Source organism: Berghia stephanieae, chromosome 1 (assembly GCF_034508935.2).
Source record: "Berghia stephanieae isolate SIO BIC M18660-M18661 chromosome 1, UCSD_Bste_1.3, whole genome shotgun sequence".
Lineage (NCBI taxonomy): Eukaryota > Metazoa > Mollusca > Gastropoda > Nudibranchia > Aeolidiidae > Berghia > Berghia stephanieae.
The window spans coordinates 10,222,691-10,247,143 of NC_088360.1; the positions used below are offsets into that span (position 1 = coordinate 10,222,691).

The 24,453-nt window shown below is 34.5% G+C and overlaps 1 protein-coding gene across 3 annotated transcripts; it reads left to right on the forward strand.

Annotated features, from left to right (window-relative positions):
* The first annotated feature begins 1,440 nt into the window (after nucleotides 1-1,440).
* On the forward strand, nucleotides 1,441-16,445 carry LOC144967602 (uncharacterized). 3 transcript variants are annotated; one of them, XM_078905093.1, is made up of 6 exons: nucleotides 1,462-1,628; nucleotides 5,197-5,240; nucleotides 5,431-5,469; nucleotides 10,585-11,431; nucleotides 11,708-11,844; nucleotides 13,142-16,266. In XM_078905093.1, exons 1-6 carry the CDS (start codon nucleotides 1,576-1,578, stop codon nucleotides 13,288-13,290), a joined length of 1,269 nt encoding a protein of 422 aa, XP_078761219.1. In that variant the 5' UTR covers nucleotides 1,462-1,575; the 3' UTR covers nucleotides 13,291-16,266. The 3 variants fall into 3 exon arrangements, with proteins under 3 accessions (XP_078761237.1, XP_078761219.1, XP_078761227.1); XM_078905111.1 differs by lacking the exon at nucleotides 5,197-5,240 and having other exon boundaries at nucleotides 1,441-1,628; nucleotides 13,142-16,445; XM_078905101.1 differs by lacking the exon at nucleotides 5,431-5,469.
* The last annotated feature ends 8,008 nt before the right edge of the window (nucleotides 16,446-24,453 follow it).

Consider the following 24,453-nt stretch of genomic DNA (forward strand, 5'->3'; position numbering starts at 1 on the left):
TTGCCATCCGGAAGTATAACGGACCAACACACAAACTCTGTGTAACCATGAACTTTTATAGTCTGGTTAATACAGTTTAGTGAGAACAACTCACAAACGCGGATGGCAAAAACAATAACAAAGGCCTGAGTGACGTCATCTGCATACTATCTATACTTACATCATGCCAGGTCAGACGTGTGTAGAATGCTGGACGGTCTTGCAAAGGATGTCGACCACCACCACCAACCGGCGACTGCAAATGGGCCCAATAAAACAGAATCTGTCACCGGGTAGGCGGTGAGTAGTATTCAGACTTCCATTCAACCATATCCACCGTTATCGAGTGTGCACTTCGGTTTTCATTAATTTTCAGTTTCGATTAAAAGGAGAGTAATGTAAAACGGAAAAAAAGGTCGTTGTTTTTGTTTTTATTTTAGATGACTCACTCTGAAGAGTACGTATTCGAGGCGACCTACCCGACTTAGTTGTTTATTGCCAGCGCTGTTATCTCGGTATGTTGTGAAGTTGTGCACCTTTGTGATGAGTTTTACTAAGTAAAGATAATAAAAGACTAAAAAAAAAAAAAAAATTAATTGGGAAAAAAAATAATCCGACGAAAAATAATCTTAATTAGTCGCCGAAAATAATATTGGGAAGACATGAGTTTTCAAACAATAAGAAAAAAAAAACAAAAAAAAAAACAAACAACAACAACAACAACAACAACAAAATGAATAAAATAAAAACAACAGAAATAAATTTAAAAAATAAAAAATAAGATGGAGAAAAACTACATATTCTGTTGGACGGCAATAAGGATTTTGCAAGATTGAAGCGTCTAACAAATTAACAAAAAGAAATTTTTAAAATATTTCTGAAGAAAATGCTGTGAGATCAAATTAGAAACAATTTTATGTTGGTATTATCAATATTATAACAAATTATAATATTATACCTAAACTAAACCTGTTATATCATAACGGACCCACTCGCACAATATTTACAGGTAAAATAACCAAACGCAATTATGGGCTTGATTTAACATTATTGAAATTGACAACACCGTGCGTTGGTTTGAGAATTGCAACAACGAGCCTATAAATTGAGTTAACAGACCTGCAAATAGACCTTTAACTCAATGAATGTCAACGGATTGATAAAAGGGCTTCCATAACTTCATGGGTTTATTCCTAAATTTATGTCAACAGATGCAAATGCACCGTAGACAAATAAATGCACTTCGATTTGAGAGTTTTTCCATTAAAACAATGAGACAATAATAATTTCGTAAATCAGACCTGTGTAAACAGGTGCATGGACCAAGGGCAGGATGCTGGCAGCTGGACCCTAAACGACCCTAAAACGGTTACCCTTCCCCACCCAACATCACTTTTACGTCGGGACTTGACCTTATTCAACTATAACCCGGAAAGGTATTGAGGAGCCTCGGTTTCAGTCAGAAAAAAAAATAACCAGCTGTGGTGCAGTGAGACGACGGCTAGGAACTCCCGAGTCATTTCCGTCAAAAACTTAGATACGTCCTAATTTTATTGTCAAATAACTTCTTCTGAGTTTTAACTCACCTCACATTGAATGGGAAAACCGAACAGAAATAGAAAAACGCATTGTTCCTGTAGATTTAAAGGGTAAGTTTTAATTCATTTTGGCAAGAAAGTGGAAAGAACATGGCATGGAAATGGGTAGAAACAAGACAATAAAAACGTCGACGGAAAGGTTCTGTCGGATATCGGACCTTCCCATTTCAAGATGGCATCGTTTACTTTCCTCTGTAGTTTAGATTGATATTACAAATGTAATAATAAGATCAAGAAACGATTAGTTCTAACATGTTATATTGTTTTTCGAAGTATGGTTTCGGAATATTGGGTCGCATCGTCTTTCTTTTGTTGACTTTGTTACGGTTGTTTACTCTGCTGTCATTTCATGATTTTGTACTGTTGCATGGGAATGAATGAATGAGATTGACGTTCCTCGGACAGTTGAAGTTAAAATGAGATTTTGTTTCGTTACCTATATATTTATTAAATGCTTAGAATGAGGAAAGGCGAAGTCGGTACGTTTTTGTAATGGAGTTTTTTTGGGTTCATATCATATTTTTGGTTTTTTTTTCATTGTCATTGGTTGATGCCAATTTATATTATGAATTATGACTTTTAAACGTTATTAATTTAAACCTTGGGTCAAGTCCAAGTCCATACTTATGAAATATAAAATACACTACTTCACAAACCTGCCTGGGGACGTATTATGAAATCTTATCTGAGCTGAGAAAATTGAATTTGCCCTGACACACCCGATTGTGATTCAAATTCAAGTAGGATAGGATAGGCAGGAAAACTGCTCGTATTTCTCAGGCTCAGGACAGGCATTGAGTATTGAGTGTGATGTATCAGCCTAGCAGAATATACCGTTATTATTTTGTTTCGTTTTGACACTCCTGACTAATATGAGAGCCTAGGCTATATAGGTCATTGTCTGAGTACTTAGTTGCATTAACTCATTAACAGTATGCACTAATCACTGCTGTTTGATTTTATGAAGAATTGTGTCCAGCTGCTTGTGGAACCAAGTTTTAAAATTATCTCTTAACCTTACAAACAATGCCAGTAGGTTTTGTGTTAATTAACTTGAGTAGTGAATACATAATTCAGCTTAGTTCTGAGCAGATAAGGTAGAGTTATTAAATTATATTATGTTTTGTTGGTTTTAATTTTTTTTGTTTCTTGCTTTCTGGCCAAGGACTGAAGTTTTACCCTTATATATTTCTTCACTGGCTCCGCTCTTGTTTTAGTTGGATCTCTATTTATTATTTTTTTCCAGTATGGTTTTGCAGGAATGTGTTAATTTTGAATGAGTTTTGAAAATGTCCTATCTCTTGGTGCTTTCAATGAGATTTACCCCTCTGTACCAATTATCATATCAATTGTGAAGTTCAAAACTTTGTAATTTATTTATTTTTTCTAAACTGAAGAAATCGGAACGTTGCCCCCCCCCCCCCCCCCCCCCCCCCCCCCCCCCAAACAACCAATCAGCTCTAGTTACTTAAGGATGATACCATTGACCATCAAAAGCGATTTGGGAAAGAAATGCTATCATGTTAAAGTATTTTCAAAGATTTATGTCAAGATGGTAATAGTAATATAGTCCATAGATTTTGACAAGTAAAAGTAGCTTTGATGCAAATGCAAGCCAATATCTTATTCAGATTGGATTAATTTTCACTGTTTTGTTCTCAACAGTTGTAAGAGTCAAAGAGAATATCCGTGATCAGAACAATAAGCTGTTAATCCCAAAACAAAGGACAACAATCAGTCTCTCCTTACAGCTGTCTTTGTCTACCTGTTGTCTTTACTATGTCCAGCCCCCTTGCTTCCTATCTAATGGTCACAGGTGACCTCACAAACCCATACTGCAATGCCCCGCCCTCTTGTGTCTAATAGAGTTGTGACACACTACTGTAGCATTAAACCCGTCCACTCTCAATTCTTCAACCTGTTATGATTTCACCCATGATGAAATTTAATCATGAGATTTTGTTTGATTTCTTGAATTTGCCAATTTTCTGAGGGTTGAATATTTGTTCCTGTTAACTGGGGTTTGTTGCAATTTAACCAGTGACTTTTATATAGAATTAATTCCGTTTCTTGGGAAGTATTGCGATTTACTGAAAGTTGTGATTAACCAGACTGGACTGTAATAATAATAGTGCACATTTGTTAAGTCTAGTAGCGTGCAGGTCCAGTATTGAGGACGAGCATGAGTCAGTGGGGTGACGGTCCAGTATTGAAGATGAGTTGGCTTTGACAGCGAGCGCACCTTTCTATATTTAGAAATGCAGTAAAAATTAAATTTATTCTGATTGGTCAATAGTTAAGCTATGTCCTTCAACTTGTTGAAGGCAAGTTAGTAGCCTTTCAAGTCATAAACGAAGCCAACACAGAGCCCCCCTCCCCCATGCCTCTACCACGCTGTTTTGCATGCTCTGGTCATCTGTTACATCTCAAACAAAGGACACAAAGAAATTATGTTACCCACGTGTGTGTGTTTGTAGAAAATTCCTTTATTATATGTGTGCATCTGTACGTGGGCATTTTGTGTGTATATGCGTTTGTTAGACGAATACTAGACTAATGTGTGTAGTAATAAGGTGTAAAGCCTTGCTCCCTCTCATTCGACCACTCAACTATTCGAAATAGAAAGATGACTGTTACAGGTTTCATATATTCTTACTAAGTTTTCTCTCTCTCAATAAATATCTTATTAATAAGAAAATGTAAAGGTTGTACCATAAATTATTGCTATTAGCTCAAAAAAGTATATTTTCTGGGATGGGTGCTAAATATTGAAATACTGCTAGGCGAGCTGCCATTGTTTCAACTGATCAGCTGTAGCAACTAGGCACTGTCAGTGTAACTTCCAGAATGCAAGGCCGCGTCACTTGAGTTAAGTGCAGCTTATTTGGCTATATTATGCAGGCTCTGGGCGTGTGAAAACGTGAGCTTTTTTATCGCAGAATATCCTCTAAATGTGCTCAAAGGGTCCCTGACACATAATTCGTAGAACAGAAGATATTTATAATTGATAATGAGTGGGATTTTCACACTGAAACGATTGACATTCAAAAACATATTGTAATCGATTGTTAGTCCAGGGGTTTTTGATAAATCTTGCGGCTATGCAGTCTAGTGGTATGATACTCACCTCCCGATCGGAAGGTCCTGATTTAGAGTCCCACCCTGAGCGGCACATAGTTGAGTCCTGAGAAAAAGCTCTTAATTCACATTCTCTCACAGTAATCAGTTGTCAAATGAGTCTCTAGCAGTTAACAGCATTGTCTCAGTTGGTGTCTTACATGTTAAGTGTTGCTGTTGGTCAGGGATCCCATATAAAGTACTTTTGGCAAATATTGCGCTTTATGAATACTCTTGTTTTTTTTTTGTTTTTTTAATTTAATTCCGTTTTAAAATAATTATAAGTAGCATCATTCCATAGAAATTTGCTTTGTTTTGCTATAAATTTTATGAGACTTCTTGCCCTTTTTTTTGCTTTTGCTTGCCTCTATGTAAATTATTCTTTGCAGACATTTATCAATGGTGCAATATTTGGACACTTTTAAATTTATAATTCCTATCGTTTCAGAAGGTAGGAGGTAGGTGTAAGTCATTGATTGTTTATTAATCTTCCTGTCTTCAGATCTAAGAAAACATCAAAATTATGTGTAAAGTGTCATGAAAAAGGTAAATTTTGTTCATTTCGGAAAGTTGCTGAGTTGAACTTTCAGGATTGTGTTTTACTTGATTGGATCATTTCAGGTTCCTCATACATTTATTTTTAGTTATTCTCATTTTGTTTTCCTTTCCAAAAAAAAAAAAAAAATATCTATCAGTTATTCTTTTTGTTCATGTTTTTAGTTATTTTACTTTTCAGGGAAGTTTGTTGAGTCACAGAAGGCTACAGTCTCATCAGGTAAGATTTTAATGATATTGATAAAAGATAGAAATTTATACCAAGAATCTTGACTTATAACACTTATTTGTGTATTAGGTATTTGATAATTTGAAAAAGTGATTATAACACTAAAAATTGTCTGATTAACAATGAGTGTTGTTTATATAACAAGAAAGTTTCACAGAGCATTTAAAGGTTTTAAAAGCCTATTAGCTGTTAAATGATGTAATACGATATAAACACAGTCGAATGGAAACCTCTTTAAGTCAGAACATTGTCTAAGGTGGAAAGCTTCCGATCCTCCGAATGTAAATTCCTCTATTTTGACTCCCTCTATAACGGAATCTGTCTTTCGCGAAAATGGAACTCTTAAATTCCACTCGTGTGTAAAATGAGAATTTTCTTTCAACTCCACATCATTGATCACTATAGTAGATGATAAATACCTTCAGCTTGCTTTTTTAAAGCATTTTTCTCAATATAACAGTTTTCCAATTAAGCAGGAAGTCTCCTCTTCCTGACATCAGATCCAATATTTCACTATTTTACATCGAGCCTTTCTAACCCTGCATTAAACAAATAAAGTTTATTACCGTGGCATGTGAGTGTTGTGTCTTTGCTACTCAGATGCTAAGAAACTGTATGAGTATAGCCTTTACTCATTACGTATTATGACTCTTACTTGTCAATAGTAACTGGACAGTCATACATATGACTGTTTTCAGCTTTAATGATGTATCAACATACCAACAAAAAGTTTAAATGTATTAGAAATTGCGATTTGGATCCTTAGAAACTTTCTGGTGGATACCATTGAATTCAGTAAAAATCTGACATAAATTACGACTAAAAAATATTAAGAATATATTTATATTTTACCGTATTCATAGCTGCCAACCGTTCCGTTAAAAACGGATTTGTTCCGTATTTGACTTCCTGAGTCTGTAAGTCCTTATTTTTAGTTCAAAATCCGTATTTTGTAATTTTCGACTAATTTGTGGTAAACAAGGCATGTGAGCCTAATGAATTATTATTATTGATCCATTATTATTACTATTACTACTACTATTATTGTTATTATTATTATTGGTGTCCAGTGAGAGCATAATCTCCATTTGTGTAGCTCTTTAATTTGAATTATGCCTCTATCATAAATGATTTTCAACAATTAAAAAAGTTCCATTCGTTTATATGACGCCTGTATTTTACTCAAACCTTTCATAATGTATTGAAGATTTGCATAGAATATGGATGTTAGCCTCGATATACTTTGAATATTCTAAGACAGTATTGATACTTTCACTATTTGTTACAAATATTATTTTAATTAAGAATAAAATTAAATCCACATCTTTGTTTGGAAGGTATTCAATCAGAAAATCAATTGCTTATATAGATTAAACATGACAATGATTATTTCCCTTTATTAATTTATGAAATATATAAATTTAATCCCTTTAAAAAACATCTTCATCTGATTTTAATTATTTTATTTTTTCAAGCAAGCTTTTGTAACGGTTTAGGTTCAAGAAAAATAATTATACTCCATTTTTAGGTGTGTTTATCTTGTCAAAGTAAAGAAGTAGGAATTCTCTAATATTTAGAGGTGCATTTTACTATAACTACTATTATTGTATACTACTTAAAGAGCATTGTGTTGAATGAAAGAAAACATATATGCAATCGCCTACTTTTTATCTGAACTCACCTAATTTTTACCCCAAAACGCCCTCTCAAGTGATGTACCAGGTTGGCAGTAATTTAGCAACATTTGGACTGGTCTGTTATCTCAAACTTGTTAGTGTTAGTAATAGTAATTAAAAAGGCTGACTTTTATATGTTGCGATTCGATGAAGGGGGGGGGGGGGGGGGGGGGGGGGACGGGCCAAATGAGCGTTCCTTATTTTATTTTTGAAAGGTTGGCAGCTATGCGTATTTATGGGTCGGTTTCATCATTCTTAGTATCAATGTTTTTGTAATGATAAGATTAGAACTTCTGGCTTGTTTTTTTATGACTCAAAACTGTTACTTTATATTACTGACATTTGTGGAATAAAAATGTCACCCTCTCAGTCGTCCAATGAGGTCATGGCCAGCTGTCAAAATATTATGCTATTGTTATGTATGACTTGGCACATTTCTGAGTCAGCTTATTGAGTAAAATTTTAAAAGTAATAAAAGTCGTGAGGAATTTGAAAACCATATTGTCGCAGCTAGAAAATTGGTCTTTGTTTCAGAAAAATATCAGTGAAAAACAACTGTTGTAAGAGTAAATTTGATTGTGAAAATTGCTTTTACGTATTTATAAAATTTTTCCTTTTTCAATGCAATGTAATTGGTGATATAGTTTTGTGTGTTTCAAAAGTAACTGGAACACAATTTGGCTATTTTACTTCTATGCCTTTCCTCACTAAGGAATTCAGAAGGATGGAGAGAGTGACACAACTTTGAGGTGGTCATCATGAAACTTATCATCCATGACTTAAGGGATGAACTGACAGCTGTTGACATGTGAGCTGTCAATGGTTGAAGAAGGGTCAAGATTCTAAGGCACCAATCATTCTTTTGGCAAAAATCTCAAGAAACTATTGAGAGCAAAAGTTTGAAATATGGTAATGGACGAACCTATGAAATTGTTCCTGAGCGGGGCTTAGTTATGAGTGGTGATTGGGTGGCTGTAGATGCCAAAGGATGTCTATATGATTAACATGGCCATAATGGGAACTCGTTATCTTCCCCCAAATTAATCTGAACATAGGAGGGATGGGCCTTAATGTAATGTAATGATTAATATATACAGTGTTCAGAATCCACACAGTGCTCACAGTCGTTGCATATACAAAGACAATAGGTAACACAAAACCCAATTATTATTGCGACTCAAAATCCTGTCTGAATAAGAATGTTCTCAAAAGTTTCCTCAAACTACTGAGCTCGGGAGCGTCTTTAATTTCTTTGTCTAATTTGTTTCATATTTTTGAGATCCTGACAGAGAATGATTTTCAGTTAGAGACAGTTAACATAGGGCAGTCCCAAGCTGATGGTACTCGTGCTATGCGCTTATCAGGAACACAAGAGAGAAGAGGACATAGAAAGTGTTAGAGGGAAAGGCTTTGATAAAGTGTAGCATCTATGATGTCAACAACAGCAACAAAACAGTCCAACCAAATAAACAAAAAAATGCATGCAAAAGCAGTTTTTTAACAATAATTTTTGCACTATCAAGAAATACGATTACTCAGAGGTACATTTTGTCAGCTGTGAGTCATCAAACAGAAAAGGTTTACCTAGATTGTGCAGTGCAGTTTATGACCCTTCATGAAGAAAAATGAAAACCTGAGTAAGACAAAAACCTGCCTATAATGGAACCCTGTCTGCATTGGGTTCTGTCTCACACAGGTTGGACTTATGCATATTTTTTGATAACTCAATCTTAAAGCTCTTTGGTCTAATCCCATTAAATATATAGGACCAGTCGCCGGCTGTGTAGACTAATCCTGTATATATGTGGGATCACACATTTTGAACATTATTTTAGTTTTTAAAAAAGTGCTTATGCATGTGTGACTCGTCTTCAACGCTAGTTTAACATTTTACCGTTGAATGGAGCAGGGCAGTATCGATACTCGATTACTAGTTTCAATTTTATAGAGATTTAGAGCAAGTCAGTCGAGATGGACAAAGAATCGATATTTATTTGTATTTTTAGCTTCTGGTCCGAAATGCTTCAATATATGCCCCTCAAAAGTGGATTGTGCTCAAGAATGATGTTTTATTAGTTACTTTTGACATTTTTAGAAGTATAATACCCATTTTATTCATTACAAGACATTTTCCTGGAGTTTTGCAGAAAACCAAAAAATACACATTTTCATTAAATCCCATCATTAAAACTATAACAGATAGATTGATGCAATTGATGTTATTTATAATTGTAAGTTTCAAACTAATTACTTATCATATTTCATTAAGATATAGCAATAACTTTATGATTAACTTGGTTTTTAAAAACCCTAAAAAAAAAAAAAAGACCAACGCTTGTAGGGGTAAGAAAACCTCAGTCTCAAGAGAGTTAAGTGTGTTTGATAATTCTTCATATATTTACCCGCAAAGCTATATGAATATGAAACTAAATTTTCATTTCAAACAATGGAATTCCTGTTGAGCAGCTGAGTGGGGTTTCTTACCTCCCATAGTGGGCAGGGAGGCACTTACTGTCTCTTCTGTCCCCCTATATCTGCTGTCCAACATGCTTTCTGTCTTTGTCTTGGAATGAGATTGCTTGGTTTTGTTCAGGCCCTGGCCGGATACCCTAGCTGGGAGGGAAACAATCAAATGTATAGTTAAGAGTTTTGGGAGATGATATTTTTTGTCTTGTAAATCATCTCTCTGAATAGTGTGCTCTTGGAATCTACACTTGTTACTTATTTGAATCAATTCCCCTTTGTCTTACCTTTTCTTGGATGCTTTAATTGTAATTCTAGAACTTTTTACTATCCCATTTTCTTCCTTTTTACTGATGCTGAGATGACCTTAATGTGTTGCAAGTGCCATAAAACCCTTAAAAACAAACAAACAAAACTAGTGCTCTTCCGGCTTAGCTATCAGGGTCCCCTTTTTTTTGGTTTCCTCTCCTGGGGATTTTTTGCTTTTCCGTCCTCAGATTGCTGATTTAATTTTCCCTTTTGTAGTTAATGGAATCTTTCTGCTTTCCAATTGGTTTATGTGCACTATGAAGCTATCTTTGTCTAGTTACTCATTCCGTCCATTGTTTACTTTCTTTTCTCTGTTTTTGAGTAGACTCCAATCTTTGTATTCAACTCCTTTATGTTTAGTTAACAACATTTTAAGGATGCTGTAAGTGCTCTTATTATTGCCAACCATGATTCCATGGCATATGTAAAAGCGTTGTTTGGTCACTCTTCATTGAAATAAAAATTAGCTTCCATTTAAAAATTTGGAATCCATTGTTTTATGAACTTAATATAAATATGAAGTTGCAGATTAACAAGTTTGTGAGTATGATATTGGTTGGAGCTATGTCTTTTAATCCATCATTTCCTTGTAACCATTCTGAGATGACTTTAAGGACATTCTCTTTTACTCACACTCTGCTACTTTACCATCCACTAGGTAAAGCTGTGTCATCACCAAAAAGTAATCAAAAGAAAGGGAAACCTTCAAGGGGAGGGAAGATGGACTCGAAGCATTTTTCCTCCCGTTCTACCACAGACAACCTCCCAAGTTCTCTGAGCACTCCTGGGGAGCGTGCTGGTCTCACCTCAACTTCTCCTGCAACTGTTGACACATCTGTTGCAACATCATCAACCAGCCCAAATACCTTGTCTCCACATCTATCCAGTTCATGCAGTACATCTGGACCTGCTGATATTACATCACACTCTGCTAATCCTGCTATTTCTACAGAAGCTGAGATAGATAATTCCAGGATTCCACCTGATGCAAACGATTCAGAGTCCTTACATTCAACTACCAGTGATAAATCGTACGATCCTAAGAACGACCCTGGCGCCTCCTCGTCTTCATCCAATTCTTGCTCCAGTTTATCAAGCTCCTTATCTGCTGTTATTTCATCGTCATCAAAGGGGCATAATAACGATGATGTTTTAAATTCAGACTTTCAGGGCACTGGTCTATCTAGTACAACAGATGGATCTAATCCCTCTACAACCGCAAAGAATTCTATCACTTCCTCCAATACTGTTAGCAATGGACAGAATATTGCAGTAGATACCACATCCAATGTTGGAAATACTATTACCTCATCTAATTCAATTAAAGACAATGTTTCAGCAATCGAGAAAATTGATGACCAAAGCAAAGACAGCCTTTCCTCCACACAAAATACAAAATCCCACCCAGCTTCTGGTCTACAGTCAGGGTCTAGTTTACTCAAAGATTCCAAGCCTTCTATAAAAGATTCATCCCAAGAGTCGCCATCAGCTAGAGGAGTGAAAAGGTATGCCAGCAATGTCACCAATAACATATATCACTCCAAGATAAATCTTAAATAATGTTGATTTTGTAAAGCTTTTGGCCATTTCAATTGTTTGAAATAAATATATAGGTTGCATTTATCATCCTGATTGAAGATTAATGATAATAACAGGATATCTTGGGATTTATGAAACACTAATAATCATTTTTTTCTCTTTTATCACCTATATTTCTGTTTTTAAAGTGTTAATGATATTATGTTTTGTTTTCAATTTTCATCTAAAAAAAATAATATCAGAACACATGAGGAAGTGGAAGATATCAGTGAAAGCTCAAACTCCCCCAAACCATCACCTCAGAAGAATAAGAAACGTTGTTTTACATGTAGTTGTCGTCTGGAATTGGCACAGAGAACAATTGGAAAATGTAGATGTGGTGAGTGGTTTTTTATTATATTTATTCATTATAACCCCCCTCTCTCCCTCCCCTCCTACTCTTAACCTTAAGTTGTTTAGTCCTTGACAATCAATGTATTCATTGTACTTTTTGTCCCCAATTAACAATTATCAAATCATCACAAGCAACAACCAAACTTACGAGGAGTCTCTGTAAGACTTAGAATTTAGCATTTTTATGGACATGCTTGGCTTATGGCAATTAGTAGTATTATGCCCAGTATTAATCATCAATCGTAATATTTCCTGATGTCAAGAAGTCTTGCTAGACATGTTACTAGGACTGCTTTGTACTGATAAAACATTTTTTCTAGAAAACTTTTATTTGAAATATTTAATGAGACATCAAAAAGTCTGAAATCCAGGACCGCTAAGAAGCATAAGTTTTCAAGCCAAATCAATACACATGTTTACTTTTACTATTTTACTATTTTACTATATTTTTACTATTTTTAACAAAATTATTGTAGAGGGATCTTTTAGGGGCCAAATTTAGATGTTTTCCTTTTCCTGGAATATGTATTTACATCAGAATTTTCGAAGAAAAGTACTTTTCAGTCACCAACGGATTTGTTGTCAAGTTAGAATAACACCACATCAACCTCAGTCCAACAGGTAATACAGAGGTCTCCTTTGTAAGGCAGCATTCTCTTTGAAAGTTGACTAGTGCTTAACAGAGAGCATATCACTACCTTCTGTTAAATGTACTCCGTTTCATCATCAGGAAGTGGTATTCGCTAAAAATGTATCAGTAGTGCCAGTAGTTAATTCTGCGGCAAGCCAGGCATTGATAGATTTTAATAAATTTGCAGTGAGATATATCAACATCCACTTTGAAAAATGAGAATATAGACAAGTTCTTATTTCTTTGTTTTTATTATTTTTTAAAATTTGATTTTTTATTTTTAGATTTTATTTGGACAATTTATTATAGAGCAACGATTTTTAGATTTTCTGATAATTCTCTAAATTAAATATTTTTATTATGCTTTAAAAAAAAAATCACAGATAGATTTGTTTTGTTGAGAATTCAAAGCTTAGCAAATCTTAAGATGATCAAGTTTTTCACGACAGACCCTAGAGACAAGTTTGTCCAGAAGATAAATCTTAGGAAAATTATACATTTAAAAAAATGTTATTTCTTCAACTGAGATTGAAGAAATTATTGGCTCCCCTTATTCAAATTTTTACAGATGGCAACATTTTCTTTTCATGAAAAGAATTGAGTTATTTAATTTTCATTTTTTTTAAAATGTTTACTTTTTACCTCATCACAGACCATGTATTCTGTCCTATGCATCGACTACCTGAACTTCATGACTGTGAATTCAACCATAAAGAAGATGGTCGCAGAGAAGCAAGGGAAAAGATGGTGAAACCCACAAGGCATATGGGTACCTCTTTCCGCCGGGATGACCATACATGATAAATTTTGTGATTTTTTTTTTTTTTGAATTAGTTGTATTGAAGAGTGATGAGCGTTAACTACGCCTGATTTTATTTTGATAAATTTCTTATTTTATATTTGACAGATTTATCATAGTGGGCTTTATTTTTAGGCCATGTTATGTTAACATTAAAATTCAAAGTAGAACAGTAATATGACAATTTATCACTTCTTGGTGAATCATGGCGTTTTATGATTATAGCAGGTATGTGGCATTGTGATATCAGTCGAAAATTTCTAACCTTATAGATTGGGGGGGATTTGAAATTTGTTCCATCACTCTCTCCCCACAGAGACAAAGGGCTAATTAATGGCCAGTATATAAAAATGCATTATATATTTTAAGAACACAATATACTTTGCTTTGTGTTGCTTCCACTAATATTCTTTTTTTTTTTTTTTTTTCTTCATCATTCATTTGTATTTAAAAATTTCGTCCATTTAAAGGTAATTTTATGACTGTCTGATGTCCTGTTGTGTGATTAGTTTTATTGTACTATGTTCAGCTATATGGTTTGATTTTGTCACTGAGGTTAGCATATGTTTTTCTTTCTTTCTTTCTTTTTTTTTTTTAACTTGTTGATAGGTTGGCAAGTTCATGAATTTAGACAGGTCTCTAGATCCTGTCAGTGTGTGTCCGCATGTGAGTTTGTGCATGTCGACAGAACAATTACATTGTGATTTTAAAGTGTATTGAAAAATAGTATTTTATTTTATAAGAAGTTTGATACAGAGTATTTCTATTTTTTAAATACAGAATAAAGATTTTGACAGAACTTTTGTTCCAAGATAGTTAATAAATTTGAAAATTTTCAGTGATATCTATATATTCGATCATTTGTTATTTACTTTATTTGAATTTGGTTACTGTCATTGTGTTTGTTGAGACGACTCCTTGTTTTTAATTAGAGCTGTTCTCTATTTTATTTTTGTTTTGTTGCTTTCATTTGTTACATTTTCAGCCTGTATCATATCATTTTAATTCTAATATTATGGGATAAGTTCCAAAGCCAGAGAGAAACAAACATTCAAATTGCACTAATCCTTTGTAGATGAGGCATCTGCCAATTTTTCGAAGAGTGAGCTTTTTTTTTCTCTTTTCTTTTTTTTAATTCCATAATTTAATGTTTATGTTGGAAGGAAAAATTCGAGATTTTCTGCATGTATGTCCTGTGAGGTTGCCAACTAAATAGCCTGTATGTGATTTTTATGCTCTTATCAAATGGCTCAATATGAGGTCTTGATAACGTCAGTCCTGATATGAATGGATGTAAATCTTTGAGAGGGAATGTTTACTACCCTTGGAAATCTCCTTGCTGTATTTTCCATCCGTATGTTGCCCCAAAACAATTAATGTTCCGTTTTGGACCTGGAATGAGACTTTGGTTTTACCAAGGCCCTGGCTAGGATCCTATGTGGGGAATTTAAGGCTGAATGCTGTCACCGCGAAGACTATGATTTTTTTTCTTCCCTGTGCATTGTGTAATTGCTTGTCATTATACTTTTAAACACTAGTCTTAGTTATGAAATAGTTTATACTTAAGAACTAACTTCTGTTTTTTTGGTTTAAAAAAAAATCTAAATCTTTGATACAGAAGGACTGCCCTTTCAAGATCAAATCAAGTTAGAAGTCGTTAAAAAAAATTCATATGTGTGTCCTGTCGGGCAGTGATTTAGTTTAAAATGAAATAATTAGCATCAAATGAGATACCAAGTTAAGACTTGTGAGAGGGCACATTGAAATTATTTACCAAAATATTTAGACCTCCATTTTTTTCCCCGGAGCAAAGTTTTTACTAAACAATGGAGTAACTTTATTTTTGTCTCTAGATTGCTCATGAGTATTGTGAGCAACAATGATCTTCTAAGGATTATTTTCCTCTTCTCAGTCAATTTTAAAGCTCCTGGCATCTTAATAAACGCATACCACACATGCCCCATTTTCCTTAGGCTGACGGTCTTTAGCAAGACAAAATTGAGTTCGATTTGTCCTTGTAAATTTCAGTTTTTATTATTACTCAGTACTGTCAGCTCCAAATCTCCTTGTGTTTTTTTTTTTGTTTTTAAAAATTGTTTTTAGCTGTTTTGTTTGGTTTCTTATTTTTAGAAAATATTTTCCTTTAATTTGTTGTGTTTAAAATGATTGTTGACTGCCTGGTTTATCAATTTGGTTACTGGCCGTCTGGTTTATTAGTTTGGTTTTTTATTTGAATGCGCGTTGTGCCCGTGGGAAGTGCTCTGAAATGTTGGGGTTTGTTTTTTTTTTGGGGGGGGGGGGGTTTGTGCACGATTAAGGAGGTGGGAATTTTTAAGATGTGGTAGATGGAGAGAATTATAAGTTATAGTTACATATTGACAGCATTTCCATTCTGAAATTTATGTGGGTTTTTTGGTTTTTTGGTTTGTTTTTCTTATTTTCTTATTGTCCTTAGTGAATGCACCAGCTTTTATCAAGGAGTAAAAAGAATAATGATTTTGATTTATGCCATCTCACTGCATGGCAATGCATGACTTTTGGCATAGATGGCGCTTTAGTGAATTTGTAATATCAGTGATGTGCAGGTTAAGACTTCAGATCATTTTCAGCAAAATGACTAACTAGATTTGTTGTCCCTTTCTAATAAGGCATTCTGTCCTTTTGACATCCCAAGGTGAGCGGTTAGGTCATTATTGCTATGTCTTCTATGCCCATTATGTGTTTTCCCTTTCTTTGTTCTGGATTGGGATTGCTCATTTTTTTCTTGGTCCTGGCCCCTAAAAACTAGATTAAACAAACACCATGAAAAAATGAATGCATAAGTATGCCAAATTTTATTTAGAATTTAGTTTTTTAAAGCTCTGGTGCATTTGAAAAGGATAATATTTTATGGGTATACATATATATATATATTTTTTTATTTTTTTTTAAAGGGATGAACGTTCTTAAGACTTGAAGAATTCCGATGAAAAAGAAAAGAGAAAGGAGAGAGAGAGAAAAAAATGTAATATAGTGTACATAATTACTTTTTATTATGTAGTTCAAATACATATTTACCCGTCAGTTTGTGATTTGTTTGTTTTTTTGGGTTTGTTTTTTTTTCTCTTTTGAGAGCCTGAAAAGTGGAGCATGCCATGTATTTTTATTTTTTTTTTTTTATCAACAAAATATTTACCACAAATTGTGACTTGGATAATTCATAAATGCCAGAATAATGGGTATAATAATATATCAGTAGTATAGAGTGATGGCCATATAAAAAGAATGTCTTCTCTTGGCTGTTGGTGTCAATTTTCTTTTCTTTGAACCACCTACAGTGCTGAGCGGATATATCAACATGATATCAAAGTCTCAAATTATTTACTTTATGATATTTGTATATAAGGATCTCATATATCGACATAAATTTTACCAGAAGACAATTATATCGACATAGTGATATATCGATACTGGCAATAATGGGTCTAAAAACAATCAAGAATACATCCGCTTCTTGGTCTTGGAAAAATTATCACCAGGTGCTGCTATTTCCAATACTCATTCTGGATACCACTCGGCATTTCTTTGCACAACAGCATCCTGAGAGCGATTCTTTGACACCACTAGCAGTGATGAGGACAGCATCTAAAAAAATTGTCTCTGGTCTTCAGAAACAGACCACAATAACTGAATTTTTCAAAGTTGAATCAATTGAAACGTCCTGAATTTCAAAATCAGCCCCCTTTAAGGATCACCAAATCATCCAGGTCAACACCCATTGTTGTTATTCTTCATTTTACATTAGTTATTTCCCTTTCATTTTTTGGAAGGACTGATACATCAACATGACGCATGTCGTGACATTATCGTGGTCCTACAATTTCGATGTCCATTCTCAACTCTTTTGTTCCCTGAAATGAAAGTTCTGCTCCAAACCCTTTCCCTGATATTTTGCTGAGGTAAATTGATGTATGTTTCTGTGGCGAATTTTAATTTTCCTCTTCCAAACCATCTCTTTATAATGATACTTATGATGATATATTTGTGACACAAGAGTTATTGATATATGTATTTTGTAGACAGCGTATCCATTGTGGTCAAGATCCTGTGACTGTCTGGATGGGACTTAATAACTGTACGTGATCAATGGTTAGATTGCCATTTGATCTCATATCTATTCTATTTGAGGTAATATACTTTGTCTTATTTTTCCTGAGTGATTGTTAGTGCAACTAAATTCTGTATATGCGATAGAGTTGTTTTCATAACTTTCATGACAAAGATACTTGGATTCTAAAGTTATTTTCAGTTATTAAAGTTATTTCTAAAGTTATTTTCAGATTATATGGGGAAAAAATATTGTAAAATAATTGGAAAACTGACACTCTAGCACCAGTAGAATAGTAGTAAATACATAACTGCAAAACTGCCCAAGTGTCCAGGAATTATCTGCAACCTCTAGCAGGTCATTAAAATCCCCCCAGGAATTTATAAAAATAGATTTTCCATGAAAATTCCCTGACAATTTATGTTATTAACAAATCTTTATTTACCTAGATGCATCTCTCAGAAGTACCATAAATTGTTGTTTGTTTTTTTACATTAATTTCCGTTTGCTATAATACACCTGTTTTTTACTATAAAAGGTAATAAACAAAAAAGAATATAACAACTTCAAAAAAACCAACAAAATACCAAACACAGAACATTTAGGGCTCAAAATCCTTCAGCCACAACAAAAACCAATGAAAACATATACATTAATTATTAACCAGATCGATGGCAGAGCAATTTTGGCACATCCTTTTGTAATGAGATCTTGGAATGTCTAAAAGTTTGTTAAAATCTCAGTTTTGAATGTTTTTGGCACAGACTTGATTTTGGTACTGAAACAACCTAAAAATGTTGCAAATACCGTTGTAAAATTCCAGTTTTCAACTCTCAAACCAGTTTGATGGTCAGGGAAGCGACCTGAAATAAACCCACTTATGATGTCACTTCTACCCCCTTGAATAATGTTCATTTGTCTTTTTCACAAAGAACAAAATAAATTTAAGGATCTTTTTTTAAAAAATCCCACCTCTCTGTTTTTTTCTTTGCTATATTTGGTTTCACCTTCTTTTCCTTTCCCTCATTTCTTTTTCTTCTCCACTGACTTCTCTGGCTTAAAAACCCTCAATTTAGAATTTTAAAATTTTTATTTTATTTATAGACTTGATAACATTTGTTCGTTTTTTTGTTGTTTTTTTTTAAATTATAAATATTTAAATTTAGGCCCACAAATCATTAACATGTTGATATGATAGAGAAATACGATTAACTTTGCTTACTTTTTGTTGGATTAAAAGCGCCATCTCTGTCAATATGTATCATGAAAAAAGAAGATCCTGTATGTCTCGTAAAAAAGGAATATTATTTTGTCGTCCAATCTATGCATTGTGTGAGCATATTGCCCTATGTATGAAAAGCATTATATTTAATCTTTTTTTTTTTTTTTTGAAAAAATATGGTGATGAGAAAAAAAAGAGGTCACCTTCTGTGTCATCTGCCCCCACATATGGTTTCCTTGTCCATGTTGCTCCGTGTCTTTGTTCTGGATTGAGATTGCTCGTTTTTTTCCTGGCCCTGGGAGGGAGACAGTCAAATGTATGTTATATATTTTGAGAGATTATATTTTTTTCCTTGTAAATCATTTCTCTGTCACTGTTACTGTTATGTTCTTTTATCATTATCATTATTAGTTTTTAATACTTTATATTGTATATTGTACTTTGTAAACATTTGAGTGTGTCTTTCATAGTGGGATTCTTTGCATGTGTCTGGATAGGACTTTAGGTAATGTCAAAATAGACACATCAATAGTTTGGTTGTTCTGGGTGGGTTCCCGACCTCGCACAGTGGGCAGGGAGGTACTTGCTGTGTCTTCTATCTGCCTGTATTTGTTTTTCAATTGCTTTCTGTCTTTGTCTTGGAATGAGATTACTTGGTTTTGTCCTGACCCTGGCCGGAGTCCTTGACTGTCGAATGTATAGTTAAAGTTTTGGGAGATGATATTTTTTCCTGGTAAATCATCTCTCTGGCGGGTGGTTGGATGGGAGCATCACCCTTGAATCATATACCTATGATGTTCGCATGGGTGTACGATCCGATAGTGATGTCGTTTCTTTTCTCTTTACTAGCCTATCCTGCTTCTTTGGTTTGTGATTGTATTTTTGACAGGGGATATTTTTTTCCTGTAAATCCTCTGCCTGTTTGTTCTTGGTTATTTATAATTTAGCTTATGATATCTTTAGGTTATGATTTTGATTTACATTTGTACTATTTTGTTAGATTGCTTGTTTTTTTGTTTCAGCGGTCTCTCATATAACCTCAATTGTGTTGGAAGAGACCTAAAGCAACAAACAAACAAAAAAAACATCTCTCTGTTATGCATTGTTTTTTTTTTTGTTTTTTTAAACATATGATTTGTAAACATTTGAGTCTGTTCCTTTTAGTAGGATCTTGTGCTGGTGTCTGGGTGAGACTTTTAGGTGATCTCAAACTAAGTACTTTGATAGTGTGCTCTTGGAATCTACACCTGTTTCCTATTTGGACCAATTCCGCTTTGTCTTACCTTTTCTTGTGTGCTTTAATTGTAATTCTAGAACTTTTTACTGGCGCTGATATGACCGTAATGTTTTGCAAGCCCCGTAAAACTCTTAAAAACAAAAAACACATCAATAGATTGCTCATGGTATCTTATTTTCCCTACTTGACCCTGTCGCCTTTGTCGTCCCTTGTCTTCAGTGCTTTTAACTCCAAATCTACAACTTTCCCCCTATGATCTTCCTGTTACTGACGATGAAATGACCTTGTAGTGTCTCAAGTGACTTAAAACAAAAATCTTAGGTACATACTGCGTCTTCTATCCCCTTATATATGTTTTCCAACATGCTTTCTGTCTTTGTCTTGGAATGAGATTACTTGGTTTTGTTCTGGCCTTGGCTGGAGTCCTGGCTGGGAGGGAAACAGTCAAATGCATAGTTGTTGTTTTAGGAGATGATATTTTTTTACTTTTAAATCATCTCTCTGTTATGTATTATTATATTTGTTATTTTAAATGTATAATGTAAGCATTTGAGTGTATTCCTCTTTGTTGGATTTTGTGCTTGTGTCCGGATGAGACTTATAGGTGATCTCAAACTAAGTACATTGGTGGTATGCTCTTGGAATCTACATCTGATCCCTATTTGTTCCGAGTTCCCCTTTGTCGTACTTTCTCTTGGCTGCTTTACTTGTAATTCTAGAACGTTCTACTATCCAATTTTCTTCCTTTTTACTGGCGCTGATATAACCTTAATGTGTTGCAAGCGCTGTAAAACCCTTAAAAACAACAAACAACAAAAATCTTATTTGTTAGAATTGAAAGATGTTAGAAATCTTGCAGTTTCTGATTTTTATATTTGCATCGTCAAATTCCTCAATTGTGTAAGACTGTCTTCTTCTTCGCGTTTGCTCAGATGGTAAGGCTACTCTCCACCAGAAATGCTGATGTCCTCTGGAGATCCTCTTGGCTGGTTGAGGCAGTATTTTCTCCTAAGGGCAGAGAGGGTTGGGCAATTCTGTAGGATGTGTTCACATGTCATAGTTATAGTTATTGGTTTTGAATATATTATACTTTATAAACAGTTGAGTGTATCCTTCTAAGCAGAATTCTTTGCGTGTGCCTGGATGGGACACTAAGGTAATATCAAAATAGGCACACGAGTGGATTGATAGTGGAATCTTCTGTTCCCTATTTGAACCAGTCTTGCTTTTTATTTGGTGCTTTTAACTTTAGATTTGCAACTTATCCTCTATCATCTCCCTTTGTACATGCGCTGAAACGACCTAAAAGTGTCACAAGCACCATAAAAACAACGCAAAACAAATTTCGTTAGCCCACAATATCAGTGTTTCTTGTTACTGTTACACCAAGTAAAAATTTAAGATCTTTAAAGAGGTTTACTATAATAATAAAAACGCTCTCTAAATAGCTTTGCAAAAAATTCGCATGGGTGTACGGTCCGATAGTGATGTCGTTTCTTCTTCTCTTTACTAGCCTATCCTGCTTCTTTGGTTTGTGATTGTATTTTTGACAGGGGATATTTTTTTTTCTGTAAATCTTCTGCCTGTTTGTTCTTGGTTATTTATAATTTAGCTTATGATATCTTTAGGTTATGATTTTGATTTACATTTGTACTATTTTTGTTAGATTGCTTGTTTTTTTGTTTCAGCGGTCTCTCATATAACCTCAATTGTGTTGGAAGAGACCTAAAGCAACAAACAAACAACAAAAAAATTTGTTAATACTGTGAGACAGCCAAGTTGTTTTTAATAAACCATATACATATATGCATCACTACCACAGGCTCATCAGTTTCCGCTTGTGTCGTTAGCAAGACTTGAGGTTTCTGGTGTTGTGGGTCTCGCTCAAAAGCTAAATCCAAGACGTGTATTGATAGGATCGTTATAGTATAGGTGATTGGTCGTTCTGTCACAAGTAACTTGTTTTATAACTTGACATTCATTCATTCAATATCTTGAAATATCCTTATGATTATGTTAATAAATGCCTATTAATATTTTTTTTTTTTTTTAGATATCTTGAAATCAAGTCATTCTGAATGGAAAAGTTATGTGTATATATTATGTTGTATTAGTACATTGATTAAATTTTACTTTTAAAGACTTCGGCACAATTATGAAATATATTATTATATAATAGGTAAATAATATAGTTGATTCGAATGAGGCATTCTCGTGATTTGTTATGATGTGACTAATGTGACGAAGGGTTTTGAATGTGGAAAGCTCCTCTTTGTTTTTATTTTCCTCTGAGAATATGTGCTGTGCCCAATAATGTATATAGTATTATAAAAGATGTCTGCTCCTACTGATTATGCAATTATTATGCGCGAAAGAGTGGATTAGAAAAAATGATCATTGGATTGTATTACTTGAGTTAACCAATAAACGTCATTTAAAAGTATTATTGCGGGTTGTTTTTTTTCTTGTTTTGATTATTTTGTTAGATTTTTGTAATACTCAGGGTGCCCAGCAAGGTCGTACAGTCGTAAATTTGTAATTTTGCATCCAAGATCGTAAAAAGTCGTAAATTTAATATTCAATTAATTGAATTTAAAAAAAAGTTTATTTAAATATTAAATCTGGCATCACAAAAATGCGAATGCAAAAAAATGACGAGGCTTCATCTAGGGGCCGCCATTTCGAAAACCCAAGGCACCATTCAGACATAGGCTAATATCTCACTATTGTAATGTCCCCACTGATTAGGGAGCGTTCACATATTACGTCATCAAAAATTTGCCCTTTTTAGACCCCCCCCCCCTCCCCCTCCCCCAAGTCATCACTTGTCATCATTGACCTGACCCCCCCCCCCCCTCCCCCAACAGATGATGACGTCATCTAATTTAATAAAAACTAAAAGATAACTTTAATTTCACAATATTTATTATTCATTTTTCAAACCATAAACATTGATTATCAACGTTTGATAAAACACATTCAGACATTTTATTAATTTCAGAAACTGTTGATAATTTATGTTTTACGATACAATGGGGACATAAAATTTAAATTTGCAAAGATAAAATCTAACAAACATTATTTAAATTGGGCTACTTGGTGCAGGTGCTATTAAAAAATTTCAGAAAGTGTAATTTAAAATAGTAGAGGAGGCAAATTATTTTATAGCATATTAGTCTTTTAGTGGAATGAATTTCTGTTTCAATTTCCAAACATCCATCTATCCATCTATTATCGACTCGGACCAAATATTGGCTAATATTTTTCCAGCAGCTTCAAAGTTCCTTTTTTCCAGATCAACATCAACAGTCTTGTTGCTTCCATCAAGATGACGTCCATGAATATCAAATGGTAAGATGACAGATGCTGTATCCTTTGAAAGCGGTGCCATTCTTCTTTCCACCTCATTATAAGCACTGAAACCTGGAGCGTGTGTAAAGACAAATACAGCATCAATATCTAGCGCCTTGAAATGTCTCTCCCAAGCAGCGAGTGTCTGTCCGTTTTTTGGAGCCTCATCTGGACCACCATCCACTGAAACTAATACTAGGGGTTTGATTTGTCCATTAACTTTGCTGATGACGTCGAATTCTTCTTAATTCAAGACTGCATCGAAATCTTCAGCATGGGAGAGAGCACTACTGCTGTCGTGCTTGCCACTGCTGCGGATTGCTACATACGTCGGACCACTGTAACCAATGGTTCCATCCTCTTTCAGGGAACATCCAGCATAAACTGATGGTATTAGTTTGTCTTTCACCAATTGGAAAATCATGGTCAGGAAGTCTTACTTTATACTCCATATGCATGAGGATTGCTGTTTGTTTTTTTGAGATCGGAAGACCTAGTGGTACTCTCGCTTTATCATCTTGTGACAAGTAAAAAACATGCTAATTTATTTGGAATGCCATTTTTGAAGCTCTTGCATTTAATAAAATAGGCCTAATTTGCCTATGTTTTGATGACATCATCTTGGGTCTGAGCCCCCCCCCCCCCCCCCCTCCCCCATGTCAACATTTGGTAGACCCCCCCCCCGACCCCCCCTAGCTGATGACGTAATATGTGAACGCTCCCTTAGGAGACTCCTCTTGATAGTCTCTGGGGTACCCTGACCCCACATGAACTCACCACAAGATTAGGCCATCGCTAACGCCAACATGGCACCCCGCCCCCCCCCCCCCCTTTTTTTTTTTTTTTAGCATCTGCTGCGCCTTTATCTATGGGGATGTCTATACTACTGCCACTACTACTACTACTACTGCTACTACTACCACTATTTCTAATAATACTACCACAACGGCTACAACTACTACAACTACTACTACAACGGCTGCTGCCGCTACTACTACTACTAATAATAATACTAGGTACTACTATAACAACAACTACTACTGTTGCTACTACTACTACTTCTATTATTACTACTACTGTTCGCCGATAGCAGCCTCTTATTTCGAGTCATTGAAACCCAGAACGACGCAGACATATTACAGAATGATCTTGACTCACTTCTATCATGGGTACAAACCTGGCAGATGAAATTCCACCCCGAGAAATGCTTTGTAATGCCAATAATAAACAAATAAACAAAAAAACAGCAAATTAATAATGACTACCAA